This window comes from Ranitomeya imitator, chromosome 2, assembly GCF_032444005.1.
Source record: "Ranitomeya imitator isolate aRanImi1 chromosome 2, aRanImi1.pri, whole genome shotgun sequence".
Lineage (NCBI taxonomy): Eukaryota > Metazoa > Chordata > Amphibia > Anura > Dendrobatidae > Ranitomeya > Ranitomeya imitator.
Window position 1 is genome coordinate 398,301,561 of NC_091283.1, and position 25,726 is coordinate 398,327,286.

Consider the following 25,726-nt stretch of genomic DNA (forward strand, 5'->3'; position numbering starts at 1 on the left):
GTAGGAGAGACAGGACATAGGAACGATGGGCAAGAAAGACAGGACATGGGCTAAGAGGAGCAGAAGAGACAAGACATGGGATAAGAGGGACAGGTGAGACAGAAATAGGATAAGAAGGGTAGGAGAGACAGGACATAGGAACGAGGGGCAAGAAAGTCAGGACATGCAAAAGAGGGACAGGAGAGACAGGACAAGGGATAAGAAGGGCAGGAGAGGCAGAAATAGGATAAGAAAGGCAGGAGAGACTGGACATAGGAAAGAGAAGAGGACTAGAACTCTAGTGCCACCTATTGGAAGTAGCAATCCTAAGGCTATGTTCACACGTTCAGGATTTTTCGCGTTTTTTCGGCCGTTTTCCGCAGGAAAAATGCTTAAAAAAACGCATACATACAGTCATGGCCAAAAGTATTGACACCCCTGCAATTCTGTCAGATAACACTCAGTTTCTTCCTGAAAATGATTGCAAACACAAATTATTTGGTATTATTATCTTCATTTAATTTGTCTTACATGAAAAAACACAAAAGAGAATGAAGCAAAAAGCAAAACATTGATCATTTCACACAGAACTCCAAAAATGGGCCAGACAAAAGTGTTGGCACCCTCAGCTTAATACTTGGTTGCACAACCTTTAGCCAAAATAACTGGGACCAACCGCTTCTGGTAACCATCAATGAGTTTCTTACAATGCTCCATTCTTCTTTGGCAAACTGCTTCAGGTGCCTGATATTTGAAGGGTGCCTTCTCCAAACTGCCATTTTTAGATCTCTCATCAGGTGTTCTATGGGATTCAGGTCTGGACTCATTGCTGGCCACCTTAGAAGTCTCCAGTGCTTTCTCTCAAACCATTTTCTAGTGCCTATGTCCTGTCTCTCCTACCCTTCTTATACTATTTCTACCTCTCCTGCCCTTATTATCCCTTTTCTTGTCTCTTCTGCTCCTCTTATCCCATGTCCTGTCTCTCCTGTCCTTCTTTTGCATGTCCTGTCTTTCTTGCCCATCGTTCCTATGTCCTGTCTCTCCTACCCTTCTTATCCTATTTCTGTCTCACCTGTCCCTCTTATCCCATGTCTTGTCTCTTCTGCTCCTCTTAGCCCATGTCCTGTCTCTCCTGTCCTTCTTTTGCATGTCCTGTCTTTCTTGCCCCTCTTTCCTATGTCTTGTCTCTCCTGTCCTTCTTATCCTATTCCTGTCTCTCCTCCCCCTCTTATCCCATGTCTTGTCTCTTCTGCCCCTATTATCCCATGTCCTGTCTTTCCTGTCCCTCTTATATCATGTCTTGTCTCTTCTGCCCTGTTATCTCATGTCCTGTCTTTTCTGTCCCTCTTATCCCATGTCCTGTCTTTCTTGCCCCTCGTTCCTATGTCCTATCTCTCCTACCCTTCTTATCCTATTTCTGCCTCACCTGTCCCTCTTTTCCCATGTCTTGTCTCTTCTGCCCCTGTTATCCCATGTCCTGTCTTTTCTGTCCCTCTTATCCCATGTCTTGTCTCTTCTGCCCCAATTATCCCATGTCCTCTGACTGTATTCAACCATCCTGTTCCAAGAGATCACCACCTTCAGAGATCAATGATAAACATTAAAATAAGTTTAGAAGACAGGAAAAGGTTGACTTACAGCTTGCCTTCCAAATATAGGCGTCTGACCGGGATCCAAGAAGTATCGTTTCTCCTTGCGGAAAGTGACAAGTTAAGTATGCCGCGATGAGGAGACTTAAAGCTGCAATGCACACTTTGCACTGACGAGAGGCAGTACCCCGAAACACAGTGTCTGCAAATTGAGATTCTGGTTTGGCTTTTATCCTAAGTCATGTGATAAGGCTTGTTAAAGGGTCGACATTGACTTTTAGGATTGTTACTTCCAATAGGTGGCACTAGTCCTCTTCATCTCTGAAGTGACACTTTGCATATTTCTCAGAGGAGCATTGCAGCTTTAAGGCTCCTCATCTCGGCATGCTTAATATGTCACTCTCCACAAGGAGAAACAATACTTTTTGGATCTCGAAAGAGGGGAAGGAAAGACATGAGTAGGACAAGAATGGCAGAAGAGACAGTACATGGGATAAGAGAGGCAGGAAAGACATGAGTAGGAGAAGAAGGGCAGAAGAGGCAGAACATAGGATAAGAGGTGCAGGGAAAACATGAGCAGGACAAGAAGGGCAAAACAGACAGTACATGGGATAAGAGCGGCAGGAAAAGACAGAATATTAGTAAAGAACGGAGGGACATACAGGACATGGATAGGTGCAGGAAAGACAGAATATGAGATAAAAAGACAGGTCAGACTAGGCATGGGTTAAGAGGAGCAAAAGAGACAGGAACTGGAAAAGGCAGGATCTGGAAATAGAGAAGGACCTTGGGTAAGAGAGGCAGGAGAGACAGGACATGGGATTAGAGAGCAGGATAGAAGGGATATGGGATGAGAGGCAGGAGAGACAGGGTATGGGATAAGAGAGGCAGGAGAGAAAGGATATGGGATAAGAGAGGCAGGAGAGAGAGGGTATGGGATAAGAGGCAGGAGAGAAAGGATATGGGATAAGAGAGGAAGGAGAGACAGGATATGGGGTAGGAGAGGCAGGAGAGAAAGGACTTCAACTAAGACTGTCAGGAGACAGGATATGGAAACAGAGATACAGGAGAGACAGGACATGGGAAAAGAGGGGCAGGAGAGACAGGACATGGGAAAAGAAGGGAGGAACAGACAGAACTTAGGACAAGATAAAAGAGGCAGTTGAGCCAGAATACGGGATGAGAAAGAAAGGAAAGACAGGAAAAGAAGAGCAGGAGAGATGACATTGCATATGAGGGGCAAGAACCCTCAAAAGAGACAATTACTCTCAAGCATTTGGCTTCCATCTCCGCCCTCAATGATGGGAGTTACGCGTTACGCTCCTTCTGCTGGAAGGAGTCTGTTTAGCTTCAGTGTTTGAAATGTTAACAAGAACCCAAATCCACAACTAAATAGTGACCATCTGCAAGACGTCCTCCAGCTGCTCCTCCTGGATTTGCATAGAAGCAGTTACCCCTAGATATGTGTCGGATATATCCTACATCTAACTGATGCCATATCCATCCTTAGACCCATTCATGGCTCTGCCTGTTACTGCACATAGTCGGGACCTGCAAGTCACCTATGATGGATGGAAGAGGGGCCCCTGTCTCCAGACCCCAGAGATTTAGTAACTGATCATAGGGTTTTTGTGCCAGAGGTAAAAATACACCGGGCTGCGATTTTAATTATAACCGCGATGAAAGGCGTCTGATGTCGCAGTCTCTGAGGTTTGCCAAAGAAAACGTTAGGAAAAGGTCAGCTAGAGGGAATGGCAAGATCTGTGCGGTGGTAATTGGAAGCAGACAGGCTCATTGAGGGGGACAGGTTACACCTACATATCATCTCTGACCGACTCATGGTCTACGTATGGAGGCGGCAGGGGCCTGAACTAGGTGAAAGGGGCAGCAAAGAGAAGCGCCAGAGCAAAGAAGAGAAAGAGAGCCAGAAAACATAAGATAAAGGGGACAAGACAGACAAAATATGACAAAAAGGCTTAAAGAAAACAGGATATATAAGCAAAAGGAGAGACAAAATGAGGAATGTAAAGTTCAAGGGAGATAACATTTTGGATATGAGGTGCCTGAGAGACAAAATCTTGGATATGATATCCAGGGGAGATAAAAACATGGGCAGAATACACTAGGCAGAAGAGACAGAGCAAGGCATTTGAAGACCAGAAGAGATAAGACATGATAAACAAAGGGTAGAAGGGACAATTCATAGGATACTAATGATAGGAGAGTCAGAAAAAGGGGAGACAGAATATGGAATATGAAGTGCAGGAGAGATAGTATGTGAGATATGAAGAATAGAGAATACATAACATGAGGAGCACAGGGCAGGAGAGACAGATCCTGACATCTGAGAACCAGGAGAAATAGGACACGGTAAACAAGTTGCAGAAGGTACAGAACATGGAACAATTTGAGATGTAGATACAAAGGAAACAGGGCATGAGAGACAGAACATGGGATAGGAGGAACAGGAGAGACAGTATTCGGGATATGAAGGGAAGGAAAGTCAGGACTTCGTATACGAGGGGCAGGAGAGACAGGACTTGGGATACGAGGGACAGAAAAGACAGGACTGGGATACAAGGGGCAGTAGAGACAGGACTTGTGATGCAAAGAGCAAGATCGAAATGACGTGGGATATGAGGGGCAATAGAGAAAGGACTAAAGATTCTAGGGGCAGTAGAGACAGGACTTGGGATATGTGGGCAGGAGAGACAAGACTGGGATACGAGGGTCAGCAGAGACAGGACTGGGATACGAGGGGAGGGCCAGCACAGACAGGACTGGGATACAAGGGTCAGCAGAGACAAGACTGGGATACAAGGGTCAGCAGAGACAGGAATTGCGTTATGAGGGACAGTAGACAGGACTTGGGTTATGAGGAGCAGTAGACAAGACTTGGGTTATAAGGGGCAGCAGACAGGACTCGGGTTATAAGGGGCAGCAGACAGGACTTGGGTTATGAGGGGCAGTAGACAGGACTTGGGATATGAGGGGCAGTAGACAAGACTTGGGATATGAGGGGCAGCACACAGGAATTGGGATATGAGGTGCAGCACACAGGAATTGGAATATGAGGTGCAGCACACAGGAATCAGGATGTGAGGGGCAGCACACAGGACTTGGAATATTAGGGGCAGCACACAGGACTTGGGTTATGAGGGGCAGCACACAGGACTTGGGTTATGAGGGGCAGCACACAGGACTTGGGTTATGAGGGGCAGCACACAGGACTTGGATTAATGAGGGGCAGGAGAGACCGGACTTGGGTTATGAGGGGCAGTAAACAGGACTTGTGACATGAGGGGCAGTAGACAAGACTTGTGACATGAGGGGCAGGAGAGACAGGACTTGGGTTATGAGGGGCAGTAGACAGGACTTGGGTTATGAGGGGCAGTAGACAGGACTTGGGTTATGAGGGGCAGTAGACAGGACTTGGGTTATGAGGGGCAGTAGACAGGACTTGGGTTATGAGGGGCAGTAGACAGGACTTGGGTTATGAGGGGCAGTAGACAGGACTTGGGTTATGAGGGGCGGCACTTGGGACGTTGGATATGAGGGGCAGCACACAGGACTTGGGATATGAGGGGCAATACACAGGACTTGGAATATGAAGGGCAACACACAGGACTTTGGGTTATGAGGGGTAGAAGACAGGACTTGGGTTAATGAGGGGTACGAGAGACCGGACTTGGGATATGAGGGGCAGTCGACAAGGCTTGTGACATGAGCGGCAGTAGACAGGACTTGGGTTATGACGGGCAGTAGACAGGACTTGGGTTATGAGGGGCAGTAGACAGGACTTGGGATATGAGGGGCAGTAGACAGGACTTGGGATATGAGGGGCAATAGAGACAGGACTTGGGTTATAAGGGGCAGTAGACAGGACTTGGGTTATAAGTGGCAGTAGATATGATTTGGTTTATGAGGGGCAATAGAGAAGACTTGGGTTATGAGGGGCAGTAAACAGGACTTGTGACATTTGAGCCAGGAGAGACAAGTCCTAGGATAGGAGATAAAAGACTTGGGATACAAAAGACAGGAAGGACCTAAACCAGTCATGTGGACATTCGGCCCACTTCATACCTGAGCTCGCACTGGATTTTCCCCTTGTGGGTGGTCCACTGAACGAGGTCATAATTACTTGCATATGGCCGATGTTGAAAATATTATGAAAAGAACACATAGAGTGGATGAAATCTGTAATCTCCTCACATCTGCCTGACCCTGCTCTGAGTGCAGCCATCTTTCATCTCTAAGCCTCAGATGTGTCAGGGTATCACCGCTGGCACCCAGATCACCCTGTGCCCACCATGTGCTTCCCATACCGCTTTACCATCACCGTAACATGCTAGAATATTGTGCAAGCAAGACAGTCCTCTCCCATGAGCAGAGAGCATTCGAGAAGAGGAGTGTGAGCAAGGTCTCACAGCACCACAGAGTATTTCAGGAGTAGTGTGTACTGATCTAACGAGAGGTCATGAACTGAGAGTTACATACAGGAAGTAGCTGGCTGTCCAGCAGCACAAAGTATTTCAGGAGACGAGTGTGCTGATTAAATCAGAGGTGACAAGTGTTGAAAAGCAGAAGCAGCAGAGAATTTCAAGAGAGGTGTATACTTATCTGGTGAGGTGCATCAGATTAAAGTTACACAATTAACGAAGCAGGGTTTGTGGCAGCACAGAGTATTTCAGGACATCTTTGTACCTATTTAGCAATAGTCACCGAATAAGTGCTAAAAAATACAAGAAGGAGGGACTAGCAGTAGCACAGAGTATTTCAGGAGAAAAGAATACCGATTTAGTGCGAGGTCATGGATTACACATAGTGGATGGAAAGTGTACAGGTGTATTTAGCAAAGCCTAGAAAATCTGTCTGGGTCATACATCATGGCTGCTGACAACCTGGGAAATGAGTGGAGGGCGATCTCCCAGGAGACTGCTGTCCTGTCAGCGCTCTGTGCTCCTTTACCTGCAGGGCCAGAATGGAGAATATACGACGCAGCTGTCAGGACGTCTGACAGGTTGGGATTCCTGGAAGTCACCTGTCAGCAGCACATGGCTATGAGCGCTGGGACTCAATATGGCTGCTGTGGTAATGGAGCCCGTGTGTTCTGTGCTCCTCTGAATAAACCTAGTAACATTACATCGGGCTAGCCCTGACACCAGCTCCTTACCTTGTCTCTGTTTCTGGGTGCCAGGCTCCGGTACAGCTTGCGTCCTTGTTTGCCGGCGTTCCAGATGGTGAATGATGGCCAGTGCTCAAGTACTCGCTCCTCCAGGAACTGCACACGATACTTCCATATTGTCTCCCTAGAAAGAGTAACACATCAGTCACTATATGTGGAAAATATTGCGACTGGGAGGATACGTGTACTATACAGTACTAAGATTGTGCTGTATACTGTACGGGTACTGTGTGAGTGCTGTATACTGTACAGGTACTGTGTGAGTGCTGTATACTGTACGGCTACTGTGTGAGTGCTGTATACTGTACGGGTACTTGTGAGTGCTGTATACTATATGGGTACTGTGTGAGTGCTGTATACTATATGGGTACTGTGTGAGTGCTGTATACTGTACAGGTACTGTGTGAGTGCTGTATACTATATGGGTACTGTGTGAGTGCTGTATACTATAAGGGTACTGTGTGAGTGCTGTATACTGTACGGGTACTGTGTGAGTGCTGTATACTGTACAGGTACTGTGTGAGTGCTGTATACTATATGGGTACTGTGTGAGTGCTGTATACTGTACAGGTACTGTGTGAGTGCTGTATACTATAAGGGTACTGTGTGAGTGCTGTATACTGTACAGGTACTGTGTGAGTGCTGTATACTGTACAGGTACTGTGTGAGTGCTGTATACTATATGGGTACTGTGTGAGTGCTGTATACTGTACGGGTACTGTGTGAGTGCTGTATACTATAAGGGTACTGTGTGAGTGCTGTATACTGTACGGGTACTGTGTGAGTGCTGTATACTATATGGGTACTGTGTGAGTGCTGTATACTGTACAGGTACTGTGTGAGTGCTGTATAATATACGGGTACTGTGTGAGTGCTGTATACTGTACAGGTACTGTGTGAGTGCTGTATACTGTACAGGTACTGTGTGAGTGCTGTATACTGTACAGGTACTGTGTGAGTACTGTATACTGTACGGCTACTGTGTGAGTGCTGTATACTGTACGGGTACTTGTGAGTGCTGTATACTATATGGGTACTGTGTGAGTGCTGTATACTATATGGGTACTGTGTGAGTGCTGTATACTATATGGGTACTGTGTGAGTGCTGTATACTGTACAGGTACTGTGTGAGTGCTGTATACTATATGGGTACTGTGTGAGTGCTGTATACTATAAGGGTACTGTGTGAGTGCTGTATACTGTACGGGTACTGTGTGAGTGCTGTATACTGTACAGGTACTGTGTGAGTGCTGTATACTATATGGGTACTGTGTGAGTGCTGTATACTGTACAGGTACTGTGTGAGTGCTGTATACTATAAGGGTACTGTGTGAGTGCTGTATACTGTACGGGTACTGTGTGAGTGCTGTATACTGTACAGGTACTGTGTGAGTGCTGTATACTATATGGGTACTGTGTGAGTGCTGTATACTGTACGGGTACTGTGTGAGTGCTGTATACTATAAGGGTACTGTGTGAGTGCTGTATACTGTACGGGTACTGTGTGAGTGCTGTATACTATATGGGTACTGTGTGAGTGCTGTATACTATACGGGTACTGTGTGAGTGCTGTATAATATACGGGTACTGTGTGAGTGCTGTATACTGTACAGGTACTGTGTGAGTGCTGTATACTGTACAGGTACTGTGTGAGTGCTGTATATTGTACAGGTACTGTGTGAGTGCTGTATACTATAAGGGTACTGTGTGAGTGCTGTATACTATAAGGGTACTGTGTGAGTGCTGTATACTGTACGGCTACTGTGTGAGTGCTGTATACTGTACGGGTACTTGTGAGTGCTGTATACTATATGGGTACTGTGTGAGTGCTGTATACTATATGGGTACTGTGTGAGTGCTGTATACTATACGGGTACTGTGTGAGTACTGTATACTGTACAGGTACTGTGTGAGTGCTGTATACTATATGGGTACTGTGTGAGTGCTGTATACTATAAGGGTACTGTGTGAGTGCTGTATACTGTACGGGTACTGTGTGAGTGCTGTATACTGTACAGGTACTGTGTGAGTGCTGTATACTATATGGGTACTGTGTGAGTGCTGTATACTGTACAGGTACTGTGTGAGTGCTGTATACTATAAGGGTACTGTGTGAGTGCTGTATACTGTACGGGTACTGTGTGAGTGCTGTATACTGTACAGGTACTGTGTGAGTGCTGTATACTATATGGGTACTGTGTGAGTGCTGTATACTGTACGGGTACTGTGTGAGTGCTGTATACTATAAGGGTACTGTGTGAGTGCTGTATACTGTACGGGTACTGTGTGAGTGCTGTATACTATATGGGTACTGTGTGAGTGCTGTATACTATACGGGTACTGTGTGAGTGCTGTATAATATACGGGTACTGTGTGAGTGCTGTATACTGTACAGGTACTGTGTGAGTGCTGTATACTGTACAGGTACTGTGTGAGTGCTGTATATTGTACAGGTACTGTGTGAGTGCTGTATACTATAAGGGTACTGTGTGAGTGCTGTATACTATAAGGGTACTGTGTGAGTGCTGTATACTGTACGGGTACTGTGTGAGTGCTGTATACTGTACAGGTACTGTGTGAGTGCTGTATACTGTACAGGTACTGTGTGAGTGCTGTATACTGTACGGGTACTGTGTGAGTGCTGTATACTGTACAGATACTGTGTGAGTGCTGTATATTGTACAGGTACTGTGTGAGTGCTGTATACTGTACGGGTACTGTGTGAGTGCTGTATACTGTACGGGTACTGTGTGAGTGCTGTATACTATATGGGTACTGTGTGAGTGCTGTATACTATACGGGTACTGTGTGAGTGCTGTATAATATACGGGTACTGTGTGAGTGCTGTATACTGTACAGGTATTGTGTGAGTGCTGTATACTATATGGGTACTGTGTGAGTGCTGTATACTGTACAGGTACTGTGTGAGTGCTGTATACTATATGGGTACTGTGTGAGTGCTGTATTCTGTACAGGTACTGTGTGAGTGCTGTATACTATAAGGGTACTGTGTGAGTGCTGTATACTGTACGGGTACTGTGTGAGTGCTGTATACTGTACAGGTACTGTGTGAGTGCTGTATACTATATGGGTACTGTGTGAGTGCTGTATACTGTACGGGTACTGTGTGAGTGCTGTATACTATAAGGGTACTGTGTGAGTGCTGTATACTGTACGGGTACTGTGTGAGTGCTGTATACTATATGGGTACTGTGTGAGTGCTGTATACTATACGGGTACTGTGTGAGTGCTGTATAATATACGGGTACTGTGTGAGTGCTGTATACTGTACAGGTACTGTGTGAGTGCTGTATACTGTACAGGTACTGTGTGAGTGCTGTATATTGTACAGGTACTGTGTGAGTGCTGTATACTATAAGGGTACTGTGTGAGTGCTGTATACTATAAGGGTACTGTGTGAGTGCTGTATACTGTACGGGTACTGTGTGAGTGCTGTATACTGTACAGGTACTGTGTGAGTGCTGTATACTATAAGGGTACTGTGTGAGTGCTGTATACTGTACGGGTACTGTGTGAGTGCTGTATACTATAAGGGTACTTTGTGAGTGCTGTATACTATAAGGGTACTGTGTGAGTGCTGTATACTATATGGGTACTGTGTGAGTGCTGTATACTGTACGGGTACTGTGTGAGTGCTGTATACTATATGGGTACTGTGTGAGTGCTGTATACTATATGGGTACTGTGTGAGTGCTGTATACTATAAGGGTACTGTACGCTATACGGGCACCGTGCGAATGCTGTATACTATAAGGGTCCTGTGCGGGTGCTGTACATGTGCTGTATACTGTACGGCACTGTGGGAATGCTGTATACTATACGGGTACCGTGTATATACACTGTACCTCAGCACTGTGTATCCGAGTTTCACCTTTTGATTTTCTGATGTGTACAATCTGCCAGGATTACCGCGGCCCCACGATCAGTGACAGCTCTCGTATGAGCAGTGATGTGTATACTGCACCGTCAGCGATTACCAGAAACTGAGGAAACCTCCTACATTCATAAAAACCATAATTCATAGCAAACACCAGGGGGGGGTCTTCTGAGCATGGCTGCTGACTCAGTAGATGAAATGTTAATCATTGCGAGAAGATGTGACGGGAAAGAAATCCGACCACAAAATCTACTATATAATTGTCTAAGGGTCACTTCCGTCTCTCTGTCTGACTTTCTGTCAGTCTGTCACTGATATTCATTGGTCGCGGCCTCTGTCTGTCATGGAAATCCAAGTCGCTGATTGGTCGTGGCAAAACACCTACGACCATTGCCACGACCAATCAGCGACGGTCTGCTTTAGTGCCCTGCAGTCAGCGCTGAGTGCTCACACAGGGTTAATGCCAGCGTTAATGGACCGCGGTGTAACGCACTCCGTTACCGCAGCTATTAACCCTGTGTGACCAACTTTTTACTATTGATGCTGCGTATGCAACATCAATAGTAAAAAGATCTAATGTTACAAATAATAATAATAATAATAAAAAGGTTATTCTCACCCTCCGACGTGGCGTGCTGTCCTCGGCAGTGCAAGCGGCAGGTTCCGGTGCCAAGGATGCTATGCGAGAAGGACCTGCCATGACGTCACGATCATGTGACCATGACGTCATCAGGTCCTGCACTCATACCAACCCTGGGACCGGAAGCTGCCGCGTGCACCGCACACAGGCACCAGGACTTCAAGGGGCCTTTGGAAGGTGAGTATATGTTTATTTTTTATTTTAAGTCTTTTTTAACCACTCATATAGTGCCTAAATTACTATATACTATGTGGGCTCTGTTACATACTGCGTGGGCTCTGTTATATACTACATCTCTGTGCTATAGACTATGTAGCTGGGCAATATACAACGTGACTGTCCAATATACTACGTGCTCTGTGTTATATACTACGTCAACTGCAATATACTACGTGGCTCTGTTATATACTACGTGGCTGTGCAATATACTATGTAGCTATGCAATATACTACGTGGCTCTGTTATATACTACGTGGCTGTGAAATATACTACGTAGCTTTGCAATATACTACGTGCCTCTACAATATACTACGTGGCTATGTTATATACTACGTCGCTGACCAATATACTACATACCTGTGCAATACACTACGTAGCTATGTTATATACTACGTCTTTTGTGTTATATACTATGTCACTGTGCAATATAGTACATAGCCTGTGCTATATACCACCTACATATTCTAGAATACCCGATACGTTAAAATCGGGCCACCATCTAGTATATAATATGTGCGCAGCCTTAAGACGAGGGAGGCGCTGTTCCTTTATATAAACCGCCATATTTTTTCATATTACTTTAATTGACCTATGAATGAAATTCCCACAGTAGCCTGAGTTTTTCACCCCCCAGGACCCCGCTTAACAATAGACTTGGTTCATCCACCTCACAATGGCCTCCGCTGACAGGTAGCTGTGGTTTTACCCACAATTACAGGAGGTTGATATACTTACTATACTATCGGGGGAGGGGTGCATCTCCGGCCACAAATGTTACCTTGCAGCAGGTAAAATGCGAGCTCCAGGCACATTCCCAGAATCCTGCTCTGCGGCATGTGCGGTGCCAGGAATATTCGCTCGCTGCTATCCTCGCTGCCCCCCGAGGCTGGTACCTGTGATTCCAGTGCAGGGAAAGCTGGGGAAACAGGTTCCCATAGTTGGAGCCAGGACAGGTGCAGAACGAGGAGTATGAACTTGCCGCCTTGTACAGGGAAGACGCCTCGCAGCGCTGCTTTACCACAGTGTGGGAACCTTCCGTTATGCTACCATATTGACGCCATCCCACGCTGATTACCGCTGGTACTGGGTCTATGGTCAAAGTGGCACGAAGTTGCCGCATATTTTTTAGTCGTGATGCCATGTTTTTTGAGTACGGAGGGAGTGACGATTCTTTTACAAAAAAGTTGTCCACTGTGCAAATAAAAAGTGCCGCAATACAGTGATCTTGGAACACAAAACGGCACTAATTACGAATTCCATGCATACAGACGTGCTCTTCCTTACCTTCCTCTTGGCTCATATTCTCACCAAATGATCAGCTAAAAAATGTAAAAAAATGGCGCCACACCATAGGCAAAAATTTACGCAAAAGCTGTCGACATAGATCTATTCTGTAAGGTAAGACACTGGAGTCCTTCCAGGAGACATATATATGGGCACCACATCTGGATATCACAGCCATTTTAGTTTCTATACAGTAAAGGTTTCAATATCTCAATTTGCCTCTCTAGAATGATATTGTCAGTGCCAAGCATGGAGGTCCTGATTAGAAGATTCTTTTAGAGGGTCGAAAATTTTCGACATGTCATCGTTCCATCCTGAAAGTCTGCAGCAGGTGATGATGTCATCATTCCTCTTTGGACGTTTGCAGCAGGTGATGATGTCATCATTCCTCTTTGGAGGTTTGCAGCAGGTGATGATGTCATCATTCTTCTTTGGAGATCTGCAGCAGGTGATGATGTTATTGTTCCTCTTTGGAGATCTGCAGCAGATTATGATGCCATTGTTCCTTTCTGTAGACTCAGTGCTGGTGTTGATGTCATTGTTCCTTTCTTGAGATCTGGCGCAGGTGGTGATGTCATTGTTCCTCTCTGTAGGTTTTGCAGCACGTGATATCATTCATGGAGGTCTGCAGCAGGTGATAATGTCACCATTCAGCTCTAGAAGTCTACTGCTTGGTGACGATGTCATTATTTTGCTCTGGATGTCTACATAAGGTGATGATGTCACTGTTTATCTATGAATGTCTACAACAGGTTATGATGGCATTGTTCCGCTCTGGAGGTCTACAGAAAGTGATGATGTCATTGTTCAAGTTTGAAGGTCTATAGTTGGTGATGTCATCGTTCCTATCCAGAGGTCTACAGCAGGTGATGATGTAATTGTTCATATCTGGAGGTCTATAGCAGGTGATGAAGACATTGTTCCTCTGGGGAGGTCTCCAGCAGGTGATGATGTCATTGTTCATGTTTGGAGGTCTACAGCAGGTGATGATGTCATCGTTCTTCTCTGGAGGTCTCCAGCAGGTGATGATGTAATTGTTCATATCTGGAGGTCTCCATCAGGTGATGAAGGCATTGTTCCTCTAGGGAGGTCTCCAGCAGGTGATGATGTAATTGTTCCTCTCTGGAGGTCTCCAGCAGATGATGAAGGCATTGTTCATATCTGGAGGTCTACAGCAGATGATGAAGGCATTGTTCCTCTGTGGAGGTCTCCAGAAGATGATGACGTACTTGTTCATATCTGAGGTCTACAACAGGTGATGATGTCATCGTTCCTCTCCGGAGGTCTCCAGCAGGTGATGATGTCATTGTTGATATCTGGAGGTCTACAGAAGGTGATGATGTAATTGTTCATATCTGGAGGTCTACAGCAGATGATGAAGGCATTGTTCTTCTGGGGAGGTCTCCAGAAGATGATGACGTACTTGTTCATATCTGAGGTCTACAACAGGTGATGAAGTCATCGTTCCTCTCCGGAGGTCTCCAGCAGGTGATGATGTCATTGTTGATATCTGGAGGTCTACAGAAGGTGATGATGTAATTGTTCCTCTCCGGAGGTCTCCAGCAGATGATGAAGGCATTTTTCATATCTGGAGGTCTACAGCAGATGATAAAGGCATTGTTCCTCTGTGGAGGTCTACAGCAGCTGATGTCATTGCTTATCTCTGGAGGTCTCCAGCAGGTGATTCAGTCGCTGTGGTCCACATCTCGCTGCAGGTTCCTTGTCGTGTGAGATTTTTTGTTGTTGTCGGTGAAATTATGAAACGTGAGACGTCGTCATTGAGCAAACAACCAACAGAGACAAACATCAGTCACCTGAGGATACTGTCGCTCTACCTGCCTCAGAACAGGACTAAACATACCAGCATGCCCACAGAGAATTCGCCCTTACTCATGTACATGGAGCACAGCAGCAATAAATGGCAATAAGGTATACCCGAGATGTGTAATTCCGCAGTAGCCTGTAAACCTCTGACATTTAAGGCTTGGATAAGAGAATATTACACATTATGACAATGAGAAGTCAATTGAACACGATGAGAGTTGTTATCCTTCAGCAACATGCTCTTTGGGTTTGACTGGCAGTGAATGAGTTAACACTAGGCAGAGCCGTGTGTGACTGTGTGAACTGCCCCCAGCACTGTTCTCTATCCATCAAACATTACAGCTGATGCTCATCTCCCATCCCGCCAGATTACGCCCCGACAAGCTCAACTCTGCAAAACCCGTCCCATCTCATAATCAGGATGGGCCTTGGCAATATATTAGGTGCCATAGGCCTAATTTAGAAATGCTTTCTTTGTTGCCCATAGCAACCAATCAGGGTACAGCTTTCATTTCTTAAACAGCCTGATAACATGAGCTGCAATTGGTTGTACTGTGCTGTAATTGATTGTTCTGGGCAATAATGATAACTTGGAGTTAGAAGAGCTAGGCCAGGATGCTGTACTCGGCAGAAAAGTGGAGTACTGTATGAGGGGAGGAGGAGGCAGGGGCTACTCCTGGAGGGATGGACGATGGGTGTGAGACGGTACAGGGCTACAGTCCGGATATATGCAGAGAATTGCATCTATGATAGAAAGGTGTCAGGACACAGAGCATTGCAGCTATGATAGAAAGGTGTCAGGACACAGAGCATTGCAGCTATGATAGAAAGGTGTCAGGACACAGAGCATCGCAGCTATGATAGAAAGGTGTCAGGACACAGAGCATCGCAGCTATGATAGAAGGGTGTCAGGACGCAGAGCATCGCAGCTATGATAGAAAGGTGTCAGGACATGCAGAGCATTGCAGCTATGATAGAAAGGTGTCAGGACACAGAGCATTGCAGCTATGATAGAAAGGTGTCAGGACACAGAGCATCGCAGCTATGATAGAAAGGTGTCAGGACACAGAGCATCGCAGCTATGATAGAAGGGTGTCAGGACGCAGAGCATCGCAGCTATGATAGAAAGGTGTCAGGACATGCAGAGCATCGCAGCTATGATAGAAAGGTGTCAGGACACAGAGCATCACAGCTATGATAGAAAGGTGTCAGGACACAGAGCATCGCAGCTATGATAGAAAGGTGTCAGGACACAGAGCATCGCAGCTATGATAGAAAGGTGTCAGGACATGCAGAGCATCGCAGCTATGATAGAAAGGTGTCAGGACACAGAGCATCGCAGCTATGATAGAAGGGTGTCAGGACGCAGAGCATCGCAGCTATGATAGAAAGGTGTCAGGACATGCAGAGCATCGCAGCTATGATAGAAAGGTGTCAGGACACAGAGCATCGCAGCTAAGATAGAAGGGTGTCAGGACACAGAGCATCGGAGCTATGATAGAAAGGTGTCAGGACATGCAGAGCATCGCAGCTATGATAGAAAGGTGTCAGGACACAGAGCATTGCAGCTATGATAGAAGGGTGTCAGGACACAGAGCATCGCAGCTATGATAGAAAGGTGTCAGGACATGCAGAGCATCGCAGCTATGATAGAAAGGTGTCAGGACACAGACCATTGCAGCTATGATAGAAAGGTGTCAGGACACAGAACATCGCAGCTATGATAGAAAGGTGTCGGGACATGCAGAGCATTGCAGCTATGATAGAAAGGTGTCAGGACGCAGAGCATCGCAGCTATGATAGAAAGGTGTCAGGACACAGAACATCGCAGCTATCATAGAAAGGTGTCAGGACACAGAGCATCGCAGCTATGATTGAAAGGTGTCAGGACACAGAGCATCACAGCTATGATAGAAAGGTGTCAGGACACAGAGCATTGCAGCTATGATAGAAAGGTGTCGGGACATGCAGAGCATTGCAGCTATGATAGAAAGGTGTCAGGACACAGCATCGCAGCTATGATTGAAAGGTGTCAGGACACAGAGCATTGCAGCTATGATAGAAAGGTGTCAGGACACAGAGCATTGCAGCTATGATAGAAAGGTGTCAGGACATGCAGAGCATTGCAGCTATGATAGAAAGGTGTCAGGACACAGAGCATTGCAGCTATGATAGAAAGGTGTCAGGACACAGCATCGCAGCTATGATTGAAAGGTGTCAGGACACAGAGCATTGCAGCTATGTTAGAAAGGTGTCAGGACACAGAGCATTGCAGCTATGATAGAAAGGTGTCGGGACATGCAGAGCATCGCAGCTATGATAGAAAGGTGTCAGGACACAGCATCGCAGCTATGATAGAAAGGTGTCAAGACACAGAGCATTGCAGCTATGATAGAAAGGTGTCGGGACATGCAGAGCATTGCAGCTATGATAGAAAGGTATCAGGACACAGAGCTTTGCAGCTATGATAGAAAGGTGTCAGGACACAGCATCGCAGCTATGATTGAAAGGTGTCAGGACACAGCATTGCAGCTATGATAGAAAGGTGTCGGGACATGCAGAGCATTGCAGCTATGATAGAAAGGTGTCAGGACACAGCACTGCAGCTATGATAGAAAGGTGTCAGGACACACAGAGCATCGCAGCTATGATAGAAAGGTGTCAGGACACACAGAGCATCGCAGCTATGATACAAAGGTGCCAGGACACACTGAGCATTGCAGATATGATAGAAAGGTGTCAGGGCACAGAGCATCGCAGCTATGATAGAAAGGTGTCAGGACACAGAGCATCGCAGCTATGATAGAAAGGTGTCAGGACATGCAGAGCATCGCAGCTATGATAGAAAGGTGTCAGGACACAGAGCATCGCAGCTATGATAGAAGGGTGTCAGGACGCAGAGCATCGCAGCTATGATAGAAAGGTGTCAGGACATGCAGAGCATCGCAGCTATGATAGAAAGGTGTCAGGACACAGAGCATCGCAGCTAAGATAGAAGGGTGTCAGGACACAGAGCATCGCAGCTATGATAGAAAGGTGTCAGGACATGCAGAGCATCGCAGCTATGATAGAAAGGTGTCAGGACACAGAGCATTGCAGCTATGATAGAAGGGTGTCAGGACACAGAGCATCGCAGCTATGATAGAAAGGTGTCAGGACATGCAGAGCATCGCAGCTATGATAGAAAGGTGTCAGGACACAGACCATTGCAGCTATGATAGAAAGGTGTCAGGACACAGAACATTGCAGCTATGATAGAAAGGTGTCGGGACATGCAGAGCATTGCAGCTATGATAGAAAGGTGTCAGGACGCAGAGCATCGCAGCTATGATAGAAAGGTGTCAGGACGCAGAGCATCGCAGCTATGATAGAAAGGTGTCAGGACACAGAACATCGCAGCTATCATAGAAAGGTGTCAGGACACAGAGCATCGCAGCTATGATTGAAAGGTGTCAGGACACAGAGCATCACAGCTATGATAGAAAGGTGTCAGGACACAGAGCATTGCAGCTATGATAGAAAGGTGTCGGGACATGCAGAGCATTGCAGCTATGATAGAAAGGTGTCAGGACACAGCATCGCAGCTATGATTGAAAGGTGTCAGGACACAGAGCATTGCAGCTATGATAGAAAGGTGTCAGGACACAGAGCATTGCAGCTATGATAGAAAGGTGTCAGGACATGCAGAGCATTGCAGCTATGATAGAAAGGTGTCAGGACACAGAGCATTGCAGCTATGATAGAAAGGTGTCAGGACACAGCATCGCAGCTATGATAAAAAGGTGTCAAGACACAGAGCATTGCAGCTATGATAGAAAGGTGTCGGGACATGCAGAGCATTGCAGCTATGATAGAAAGGTATCAGGACACAGAGCTTTGCAGCTATGATAGAAAGGTGTCAGGACACAGCATCGCAGCTATGATTGAAAGGTGTCAGGACACAGCATTGCAGCTATGATAGAAAGGTGTCGGGACATGCAGAGCATTGCAGCTATGATAGAAAGGTGTCAGGACACAGAGCACTGCAGCTATGATAGAAAGGTGTCAGGACACACAGAGCATCGCAGCTATGATAGAAAGGTGTCAGGACACACAGAGCATCGCAGCTATGATAGAAAGGTGCCAGGACACACTGAGCATTGCAGATATGATAGAAAGGTGTCAGGGCACAGAGCATCGCAGCTATGATAGAAAGGTGTCAGGACACAGAGCATCGCAGCTATGATAGAAAGGTGTCAGGACATGCAGAGCATCGCAGCTATGATAGAAAGGTGTCAGGACACAGAGCATCGCAGCTATGATAGAAGGGTGTCAGGACGCAGAGCATCGCAGCTATGATAGAAAGGTGTCAGGACATGCAGAGCATCGCAGCTATGATAGAAAGGTGTCAGGACACAGAGCATCGCAGCTAAGATAGAAGGGTGTCAGGACACAGAGCATCGCAGCTATGATAGAAAGGTGTCAGGACATGCAGAGCATCGCAGCTATGATAGAAAGGTGTCAGGACACAGAGCATTGCAGCTATGATAGAAGGGTGTCAGGACACAGAGCATCACAGCTATGATAGAAAGGTGTCAGGACATGCAGAGCATCGCAGCTATGATAAAAAGGTGTCAGGACACAGACCATTGCAGCTATGATAGAAAGGTGTCAGGACACAGAACATCGCAGCTATGATAGAAAGGTGTCGGGACATGCAGAGCATTGCAGCTATGATAGAAAGGTGTCAGGACGCAGAGCATCGCAGCTATGATAGAAAGGTGTCAGGACGCAGAGCATCGCAGCTATGATAGAAAGGTGTCAGGACACAGAACATCGCAGCTATCATAGAAAGGTGTCAGGACACAGAGCATCGCAGCTATGATTGAAAGGTGTCAGGACACAGAGCATCACAGCTATGATAGAAAGGTGTCAGGACACAGAGCATTGCAGCTATGATAGAAAGGTGTCGGGACATGCAGAGCATTGCAGCTATGATAGAAAGGTGTCAGGACACAGAGCATTGCAGCTATGATAGAAAGGTGTCAGGACATGCAGAGCATTGCAGCTATGATAGAAAGGTGTCAGGACACAGAGCATTGCAGCTATGATAGAAAGGTGTCAGGACACAGCATCGCAGCTATGATTGAAAGGTGTCAGGACACAGAGCATTGCAGCTATGTTAGAAAGGTGTCAGGACACAGAGCATTGCAGCTATGATAGAAAGGTGTCGGGACATGCAGAGCATCGCAGCTATGATAGAAAGGTGTCAAGACACAGAGCATTGCAGCTATGATAGAAAGGTGTCGGGACATGCAGAGCATTGCAGCTATGATAGAAAGGTATCAGGACACAGAGCTTTGCAGCTATGATAGAAAGGTGTCAGGACACAGCATCGCAGCTATGATTGAAAGGTGTCAGGACACAGAGCATTGCAGCTATGATAGAAAGGTGTCAGGACACAGAGCATTGCAGCTATGATAGAAAGGTGTCGGGACATGCAGAGCATTGCAGCTATGATAGAAAGGTGTCAGGACACAGAGCACTGCAGCTATGATAGAAAGGTGTCAGGACACACAGAGCATCGCAGCTATGATAGAAAGGTGTCAGGACACACAGAGCATCGCAGCTATGATAGAAAGGTGCCAGGACACACTGAGCATTGCAGATATGATAGAAAGGTGTCAGGGCACAGAGCATCGCAGCTATGATAGAAAGGTGCCAGGACACAGAGCATCGCAGCTATGATAGAAAGGTGTCAGGACACAGAGCATCGCAGCTATGATAGAAAGGTGTCAGGACACACAGAGCATCGCAGCTATGATATAAAGGTGTCAGGACACACAGAACATCGCAGCTATGATAGAAAGGTGCCAGGACACACTGAGCATTGCAGATATGATAGAAAGGTGTCAGGGCACAGAGCATCGCAGCTATGATAGAAAGGTGCCAGGACACAGAGCATCGCAGCTATGATAGAAAGGTGCCAGGACACACAGAACATCGCAGCTATGATAGAAAGGTGTCAGGACACACAGAACATCGCAGCTATGATAGAAAGGTGCCAGGACACACTGAGCATTGCAGATATGATAGAAAGGTGTCAGGGCACAGAGCATCGCAGCTATGATAGAAAGGTGCCAGGACACAGAGCATCGCAGCTATGATAGAAAGGTGCCAGGACACACAGAACATCGCAGCTATGATAGAAAGGTGTCAGGACACACAGAACATCGCAGCTATGATAGAAAGGTGCCAGGACACACTGAGCATTGCAGCTATGATAGAAAGGTGTCAGGACACAGAGCACTGCAGCTATGATAGAAAGGTGTCAGGACACACAGAGCATCGCAGCTATGATAGAAAGGTGCCAGGACACACTGAGCATTGCAGATATGATAGAAAGGTGTCAGGGCACAGAGCATCGCAGCTATGATAGAAAGGTGTCAGGACACAGAGCATCGCAGCTATGATAGAAAGGTGTCAGGACATGCAGAGCATCGCAGCTATGATAGAAAGGTGTCAGGACACAGAGCATCGCAGCTATGATAGAAGGGTGTCAGGACGCAGAGCATCGCAGCTATGATAGAAAGGTGTCAGGACATGCAGAGCATCGCAGCTATGATAGAAAGGTGTCAGGACACAGAGCATCGCAGCTAAGATAGAAGGGTGTCAGGACACAGAGCATCGCAGCTATGATAGAAAGGTGTCAGGACATGCAGAGCATCGCAGCTATGATAGAAAGGTGCCAGGACACACAGAACATCGCAGCTATGATAGAAAGGTGCCAGGACACACTGAGCATTGCAGATATGATAGAAAGGTGTCAGGGCACAGAGCATCGCAGCTATGATAGAAAGGTGCCAGGACACAGAGCATCGCAGCTATGATAGAAAGGTGCCAGGACACACTGAGCATTGCAGATATGATAGAAAGGTGTCAGGGCACAGAGCATCGCAGCTATGATAGAAAGGTGCCAGGACACAGAGCATCGCAGCTATGATAGAAAGGTGTCAGGGCACAGAGCATCGCAGCTATGATAGAAAGGTGTCAGGACACACAGAACATCGCAGCTATGATAGAAAGGTGCCAGGACACACTGAGCATTGCAGATATGATAGAAAGGTGTCAGGGCACAGAGCATCGCAGCTATGATAGAAAGGTGCCAGGACACAGAGCATCGCAGCTATGATAGAAAGGTGCCAGGACACACTGAGCATTGCAGATATGATAGAAAGGTGTCAGGGCACAGAGCATCGCAGCTATGATAGAAAGGTGCCAGGACACAGAGCATCGCAGCTATGATAGAAAGGTGTCAGGGCACAGAGCATCGCAGCTATGATAGAAAGGTGTCAGGACACAGAGCATCGCAGCTATGATAGAAAGGTGTCAGGACATGGAGCATCGCAGCTATGATAGAAAGGCGTCAGGACACAGAGCATCGCAGCTATAATAGAAAGGTGTCAGGACACAGAGCATCGCAGCTATGATAGAATGGTGTCAGGGCACAGAGCATCGCAGCTATGATAGAAAGGTGTCAGGACATGCAGAACATCGCAGTTATGATATAAAGGTGTCAGGACACAGAGCATCGCAGCTATGATATAAAGGTGTCAGGACACAGAGCATCGCAGCTATGATATAAAGGTGTCAGGACACAGAGCATCGCAGCTATGATAGAAAGGTGTCAGGACATGCAGAACATCGCAGCTACGATAGAACGGTGTCAGGACATGCAGAACATCGCAGTTATGATATAAAGGTGTCAGGACACAGAGCATCGCAGCTATGATATAAAGGTGTCAGGACACAGAGCATCGCAGCTATGATATAAAGGTGTCAGGACACAGAGCATCGCAGCTATGATATAAAGGTGTCAGGACACAGAGCATCGCAGCTATGATATAAAGGTGTCAGGACACAGAGCATAGCAGCTATGATAGAAAAGTGTCAGGACATGCAGAGCATTGCAGCTATGATAGAAAGGTGTCAGGACACGGAGCATCGTAGCTATGATAAAAAGTTGTCAGGAAATGCAGAGCATCGCAGCTATGATAGAAAGGTGTCAGGACACGGAGCATCGTAGCTATGATAAAAAGTTGTCAGGAAATGCAGAGCATCGCAGCTATGATAGAAAGGTGTCAGGACACGGAGCATCGTAGCTATGATAAAAAGTTGTCAGGAAATGCAGAGCATCGCAGCTATGATAGAAAGGTGTCAGGACACAGAGCATCGCAGCTATGATATAAAGGTGTCAGGACACAGAGCATCGCAGCTATGATATAAAGGTGTCAGGACACAGAGCATCGCAGCTATGATATAAAGGTGTCAGGACACAGAGCATCGCAGCTATGATATAAAGGTGTCAGGACACAGAGCATAGCAGCTATGATAGAAAAGTGTCAGGACATGCAGAGCATTGCAGCTATGATAGAAAGGTGTCAGGACACGGAGCATCGTAGCTATGATAAAAAGTTGTCAGGAAATGCAGAGCATCCCAACTATAATAGAAAGGGGTCAGCACTTGTGGAGCGCTACACCTTGCTGTGTATGGGGCTGTATAAATGTGGCCACTATATCCAGTATATATAGCATACACTCACTCTGATACAGAATGTGTGGCCGCGTGTTTGTGGTAGCGATACTGCAGGAGACATTCATCTACGCGATGTACGCCACCACCTTTCCGAAGGTGATCATAGAAGAACAGCAGATCCTCCGGGGTCCCCTGGAAACAAAAGACAACAAACACGTCACCACGAAATAGAGAGGCAAAAGCAGATGATGATGGGGGTGATAATGAAGAAGCTGCTTGCATGCAGTCCTCTGACATCATACATCTGGACGACGGAGAAGACCCGGGATCAGATCCCGTACACTCGTTTTATAAAAAGTTCTGCTACTTTCCTACACACTTCATGTTCCGCTTCTTCATCCTTTTCAAAAGCTCTGCTTGCTGTCAGTGTATTCGAACATTGTCGTTTAACATTGAAAACTTCAACGTACTGGAAATTAAGGAGCCAAAAAATTGTTAAAAAGCTGACAACCAGACCATTCTTTTCCAAGGATGACACTCTCCTATTGTGAGGGCGAAAGACGACGTAACGCCAGGCACCTCGTGTGGGAACCGTGCGCCTCCTCACATAAATCATTGATATAAACCTGATACTTGTCTCTGATAGAAGTCAAATTACATTTCCTCGCTCCGATGCCAAGAAAGTAACTGACGCCCACTTGTGTGCCGGTACTCCCGGGGAGGGGGATAGCCACATCAGAGGCTGGATGAGGGGTGGGGTACAGCTGCTGGGTTGCCCCACGTTATTCCCATAGACATTGGCTTCTCTGGACTCTCCCAGCAGGGTCACGTAGGGACTGAAAATGGCAAAACTCTTTCCCCCCCCTTATCGAAATGCTCAGCAGCCCTTTTAACGGGTGCCTGTCGCAGATATACCCTCAAGACATGATACCCCTAGCAAGCAGACGACGTGGTGACATGACTCGGGTGACCCTCAGCGCTCGGCTCGCCATTTCCCAGGATGCGTTATCGGGCCCCTGTTATTTCTGGCCATCGGACAGACCATCCTTATCACTCCGAGGCGAGAGAATGGGACCCTGTACAAAGAAGAGGAACAGCAGGGCTCAGGGTCAGCCATCACCGACTTCCTCTCCTTATATAGAGATATCTAGGCGCGGATTAACTCTTAAACGTCAGCCATGGGCTGCCATTACTAAGAGGGGTGGTCGAAATTAAAGGAAAACTCTTATAATACATAAAAATAAAGTCTGAGATACATGGACAACATTTTTTTTTTGTTTAATCGCCCTCCTTCAAGATCTTAAAAGGCAGCTCCATTTGAAACCAACCTTGGCATAACTGGTTCAGGCATCACCACTTTGCTATAAGGTGAATACAATTTATTCAAAAAGTTTTGGAAAATGACGTTATCGTCATTACAACTATCACTCTCATCATTGCTCGGATTTTACGGCCCTTTTCATCTGGGAGGAGCTATCTCTTGTGCTCTTTGTCGCCATCCACTGGACAATGCTTGAACTGCGCGGCGGTTTAAAAAATGAATGACCTGTGAGACTCAGGTGTTACCTGGCCATCTTCGACAAATTGTCCCACGTAGCAGAACCACTCTCTGGAACAGAACCAGGTGGGCATGATGACGGTGGGCCCATGTGATGTGAAGACCTACAAAAACAAAGAAGCAAAGTTCTTTTATTTCCAAGCTGGGTGACAATTACTAAGGAAAATGCCATCGGTTCAATTGTTCTTTGCGTGTATGGGAACGTTTTGTGACAACTCGACCTTACTCCCCCTCTGGCACGGTTGTCGGGCAGCCGTGAGAAGGTTGAGGTGTTGTGGATGGGTGTGTAATAATTGTGCTGAACCTCTCCATTCATAACAGCCATAGCGTGGGAAAACAAGTCCCCAAACTCAACACAAGAGGCTTCTAAAGAGAAACGTCCCGTTGTGCCCGAAGCGCGTCAAATATTGGAGGGTCGTGTGGAATTTGTGAACGGAGTGTAAGAGTAGTGATATGGTGACAGGACAAGGTGGGAAATGGCGTGCTGACTGTGGCAACATCCACCAAGGGGCGAGACACTAATAAACGAAGGTCTGTGAAAACACTGGGGGTCAAGAAATGGACGTGTTCCCAGGACATGCGCAATGACCTAAATAATGTATGCTTTATTCTGGCATTTTTTAAGGAGCTATGAGCTTGGCTGGCATTTATAATACGCTATAGGTACAGCTGGCACATATCACTAGTTTACCTAGAAGTTTTCATGCATGGCACATTGTACTGGGCTGTGGGCCTAGATGAAGAGGCAGAATCAATCACACTACAGACAGAAGTGGTTCGTTTTATTAAGATACAAGCTGAAGTGACGAGAGACATGTACCTGGCGAGTGACATGGGACTACAGATGTACCTGATGAGTGACATGGGGCTACAGGTGTACCTGGCGAGTGACATGGGGCTACAAGTGTAGCTGGAGAGTGACATGAGGTTACAGATGTACCTGGCGAGTGACATGGGGCTACAGGTGTAGCTGGTGAGTGACATGGGCCTACAGGTGACCCTGGCGAGTGACATGGGCCTACAGGTGTAGCTGGC

General features: G+C 46.6%; 1 protein-coding gene across 9 annotated transcripts in view; it reads right to left on the reverse strand.

Annotated features, from left to right (window-relative positions):
* The window catches only part of B3GNTL1 (UDP-GlcNAc:betaGal beta-1,3-N-acetylglucosaminyltransferase like 1), a 292,250-nt gene that overhangs the window by 107,639 nt on the left and 158,885 nt on the right, over positions 1–25,726 (reverse strand). For all 9 annotated transcript variants that reach the window (XR_011318300.1, XM_069750606.1, XM_069750603.1 and 6 more), the window contains 3 exons: positions 24,700–24,795; positions 23,201–23,325; positions 6,742–6,877 (listed from right to left, as the gene is read on the reverse strand). Coding sequence is in view for 8 of the 9 variants with exons in the window: in XM_069750606.1 (XP_069606707.1) it covers positions 6,742–6,877; positions 23,201–23,325; positions 24,700–24,795 (357 nt within the window). In the remaining variant the exon portion in view is untranslated. The remainder of the gene's footprint in view (positions 1–6,741; positions 6,878–23,200; positions 23,326–24,699; positions 24,796–25,726) is intronic.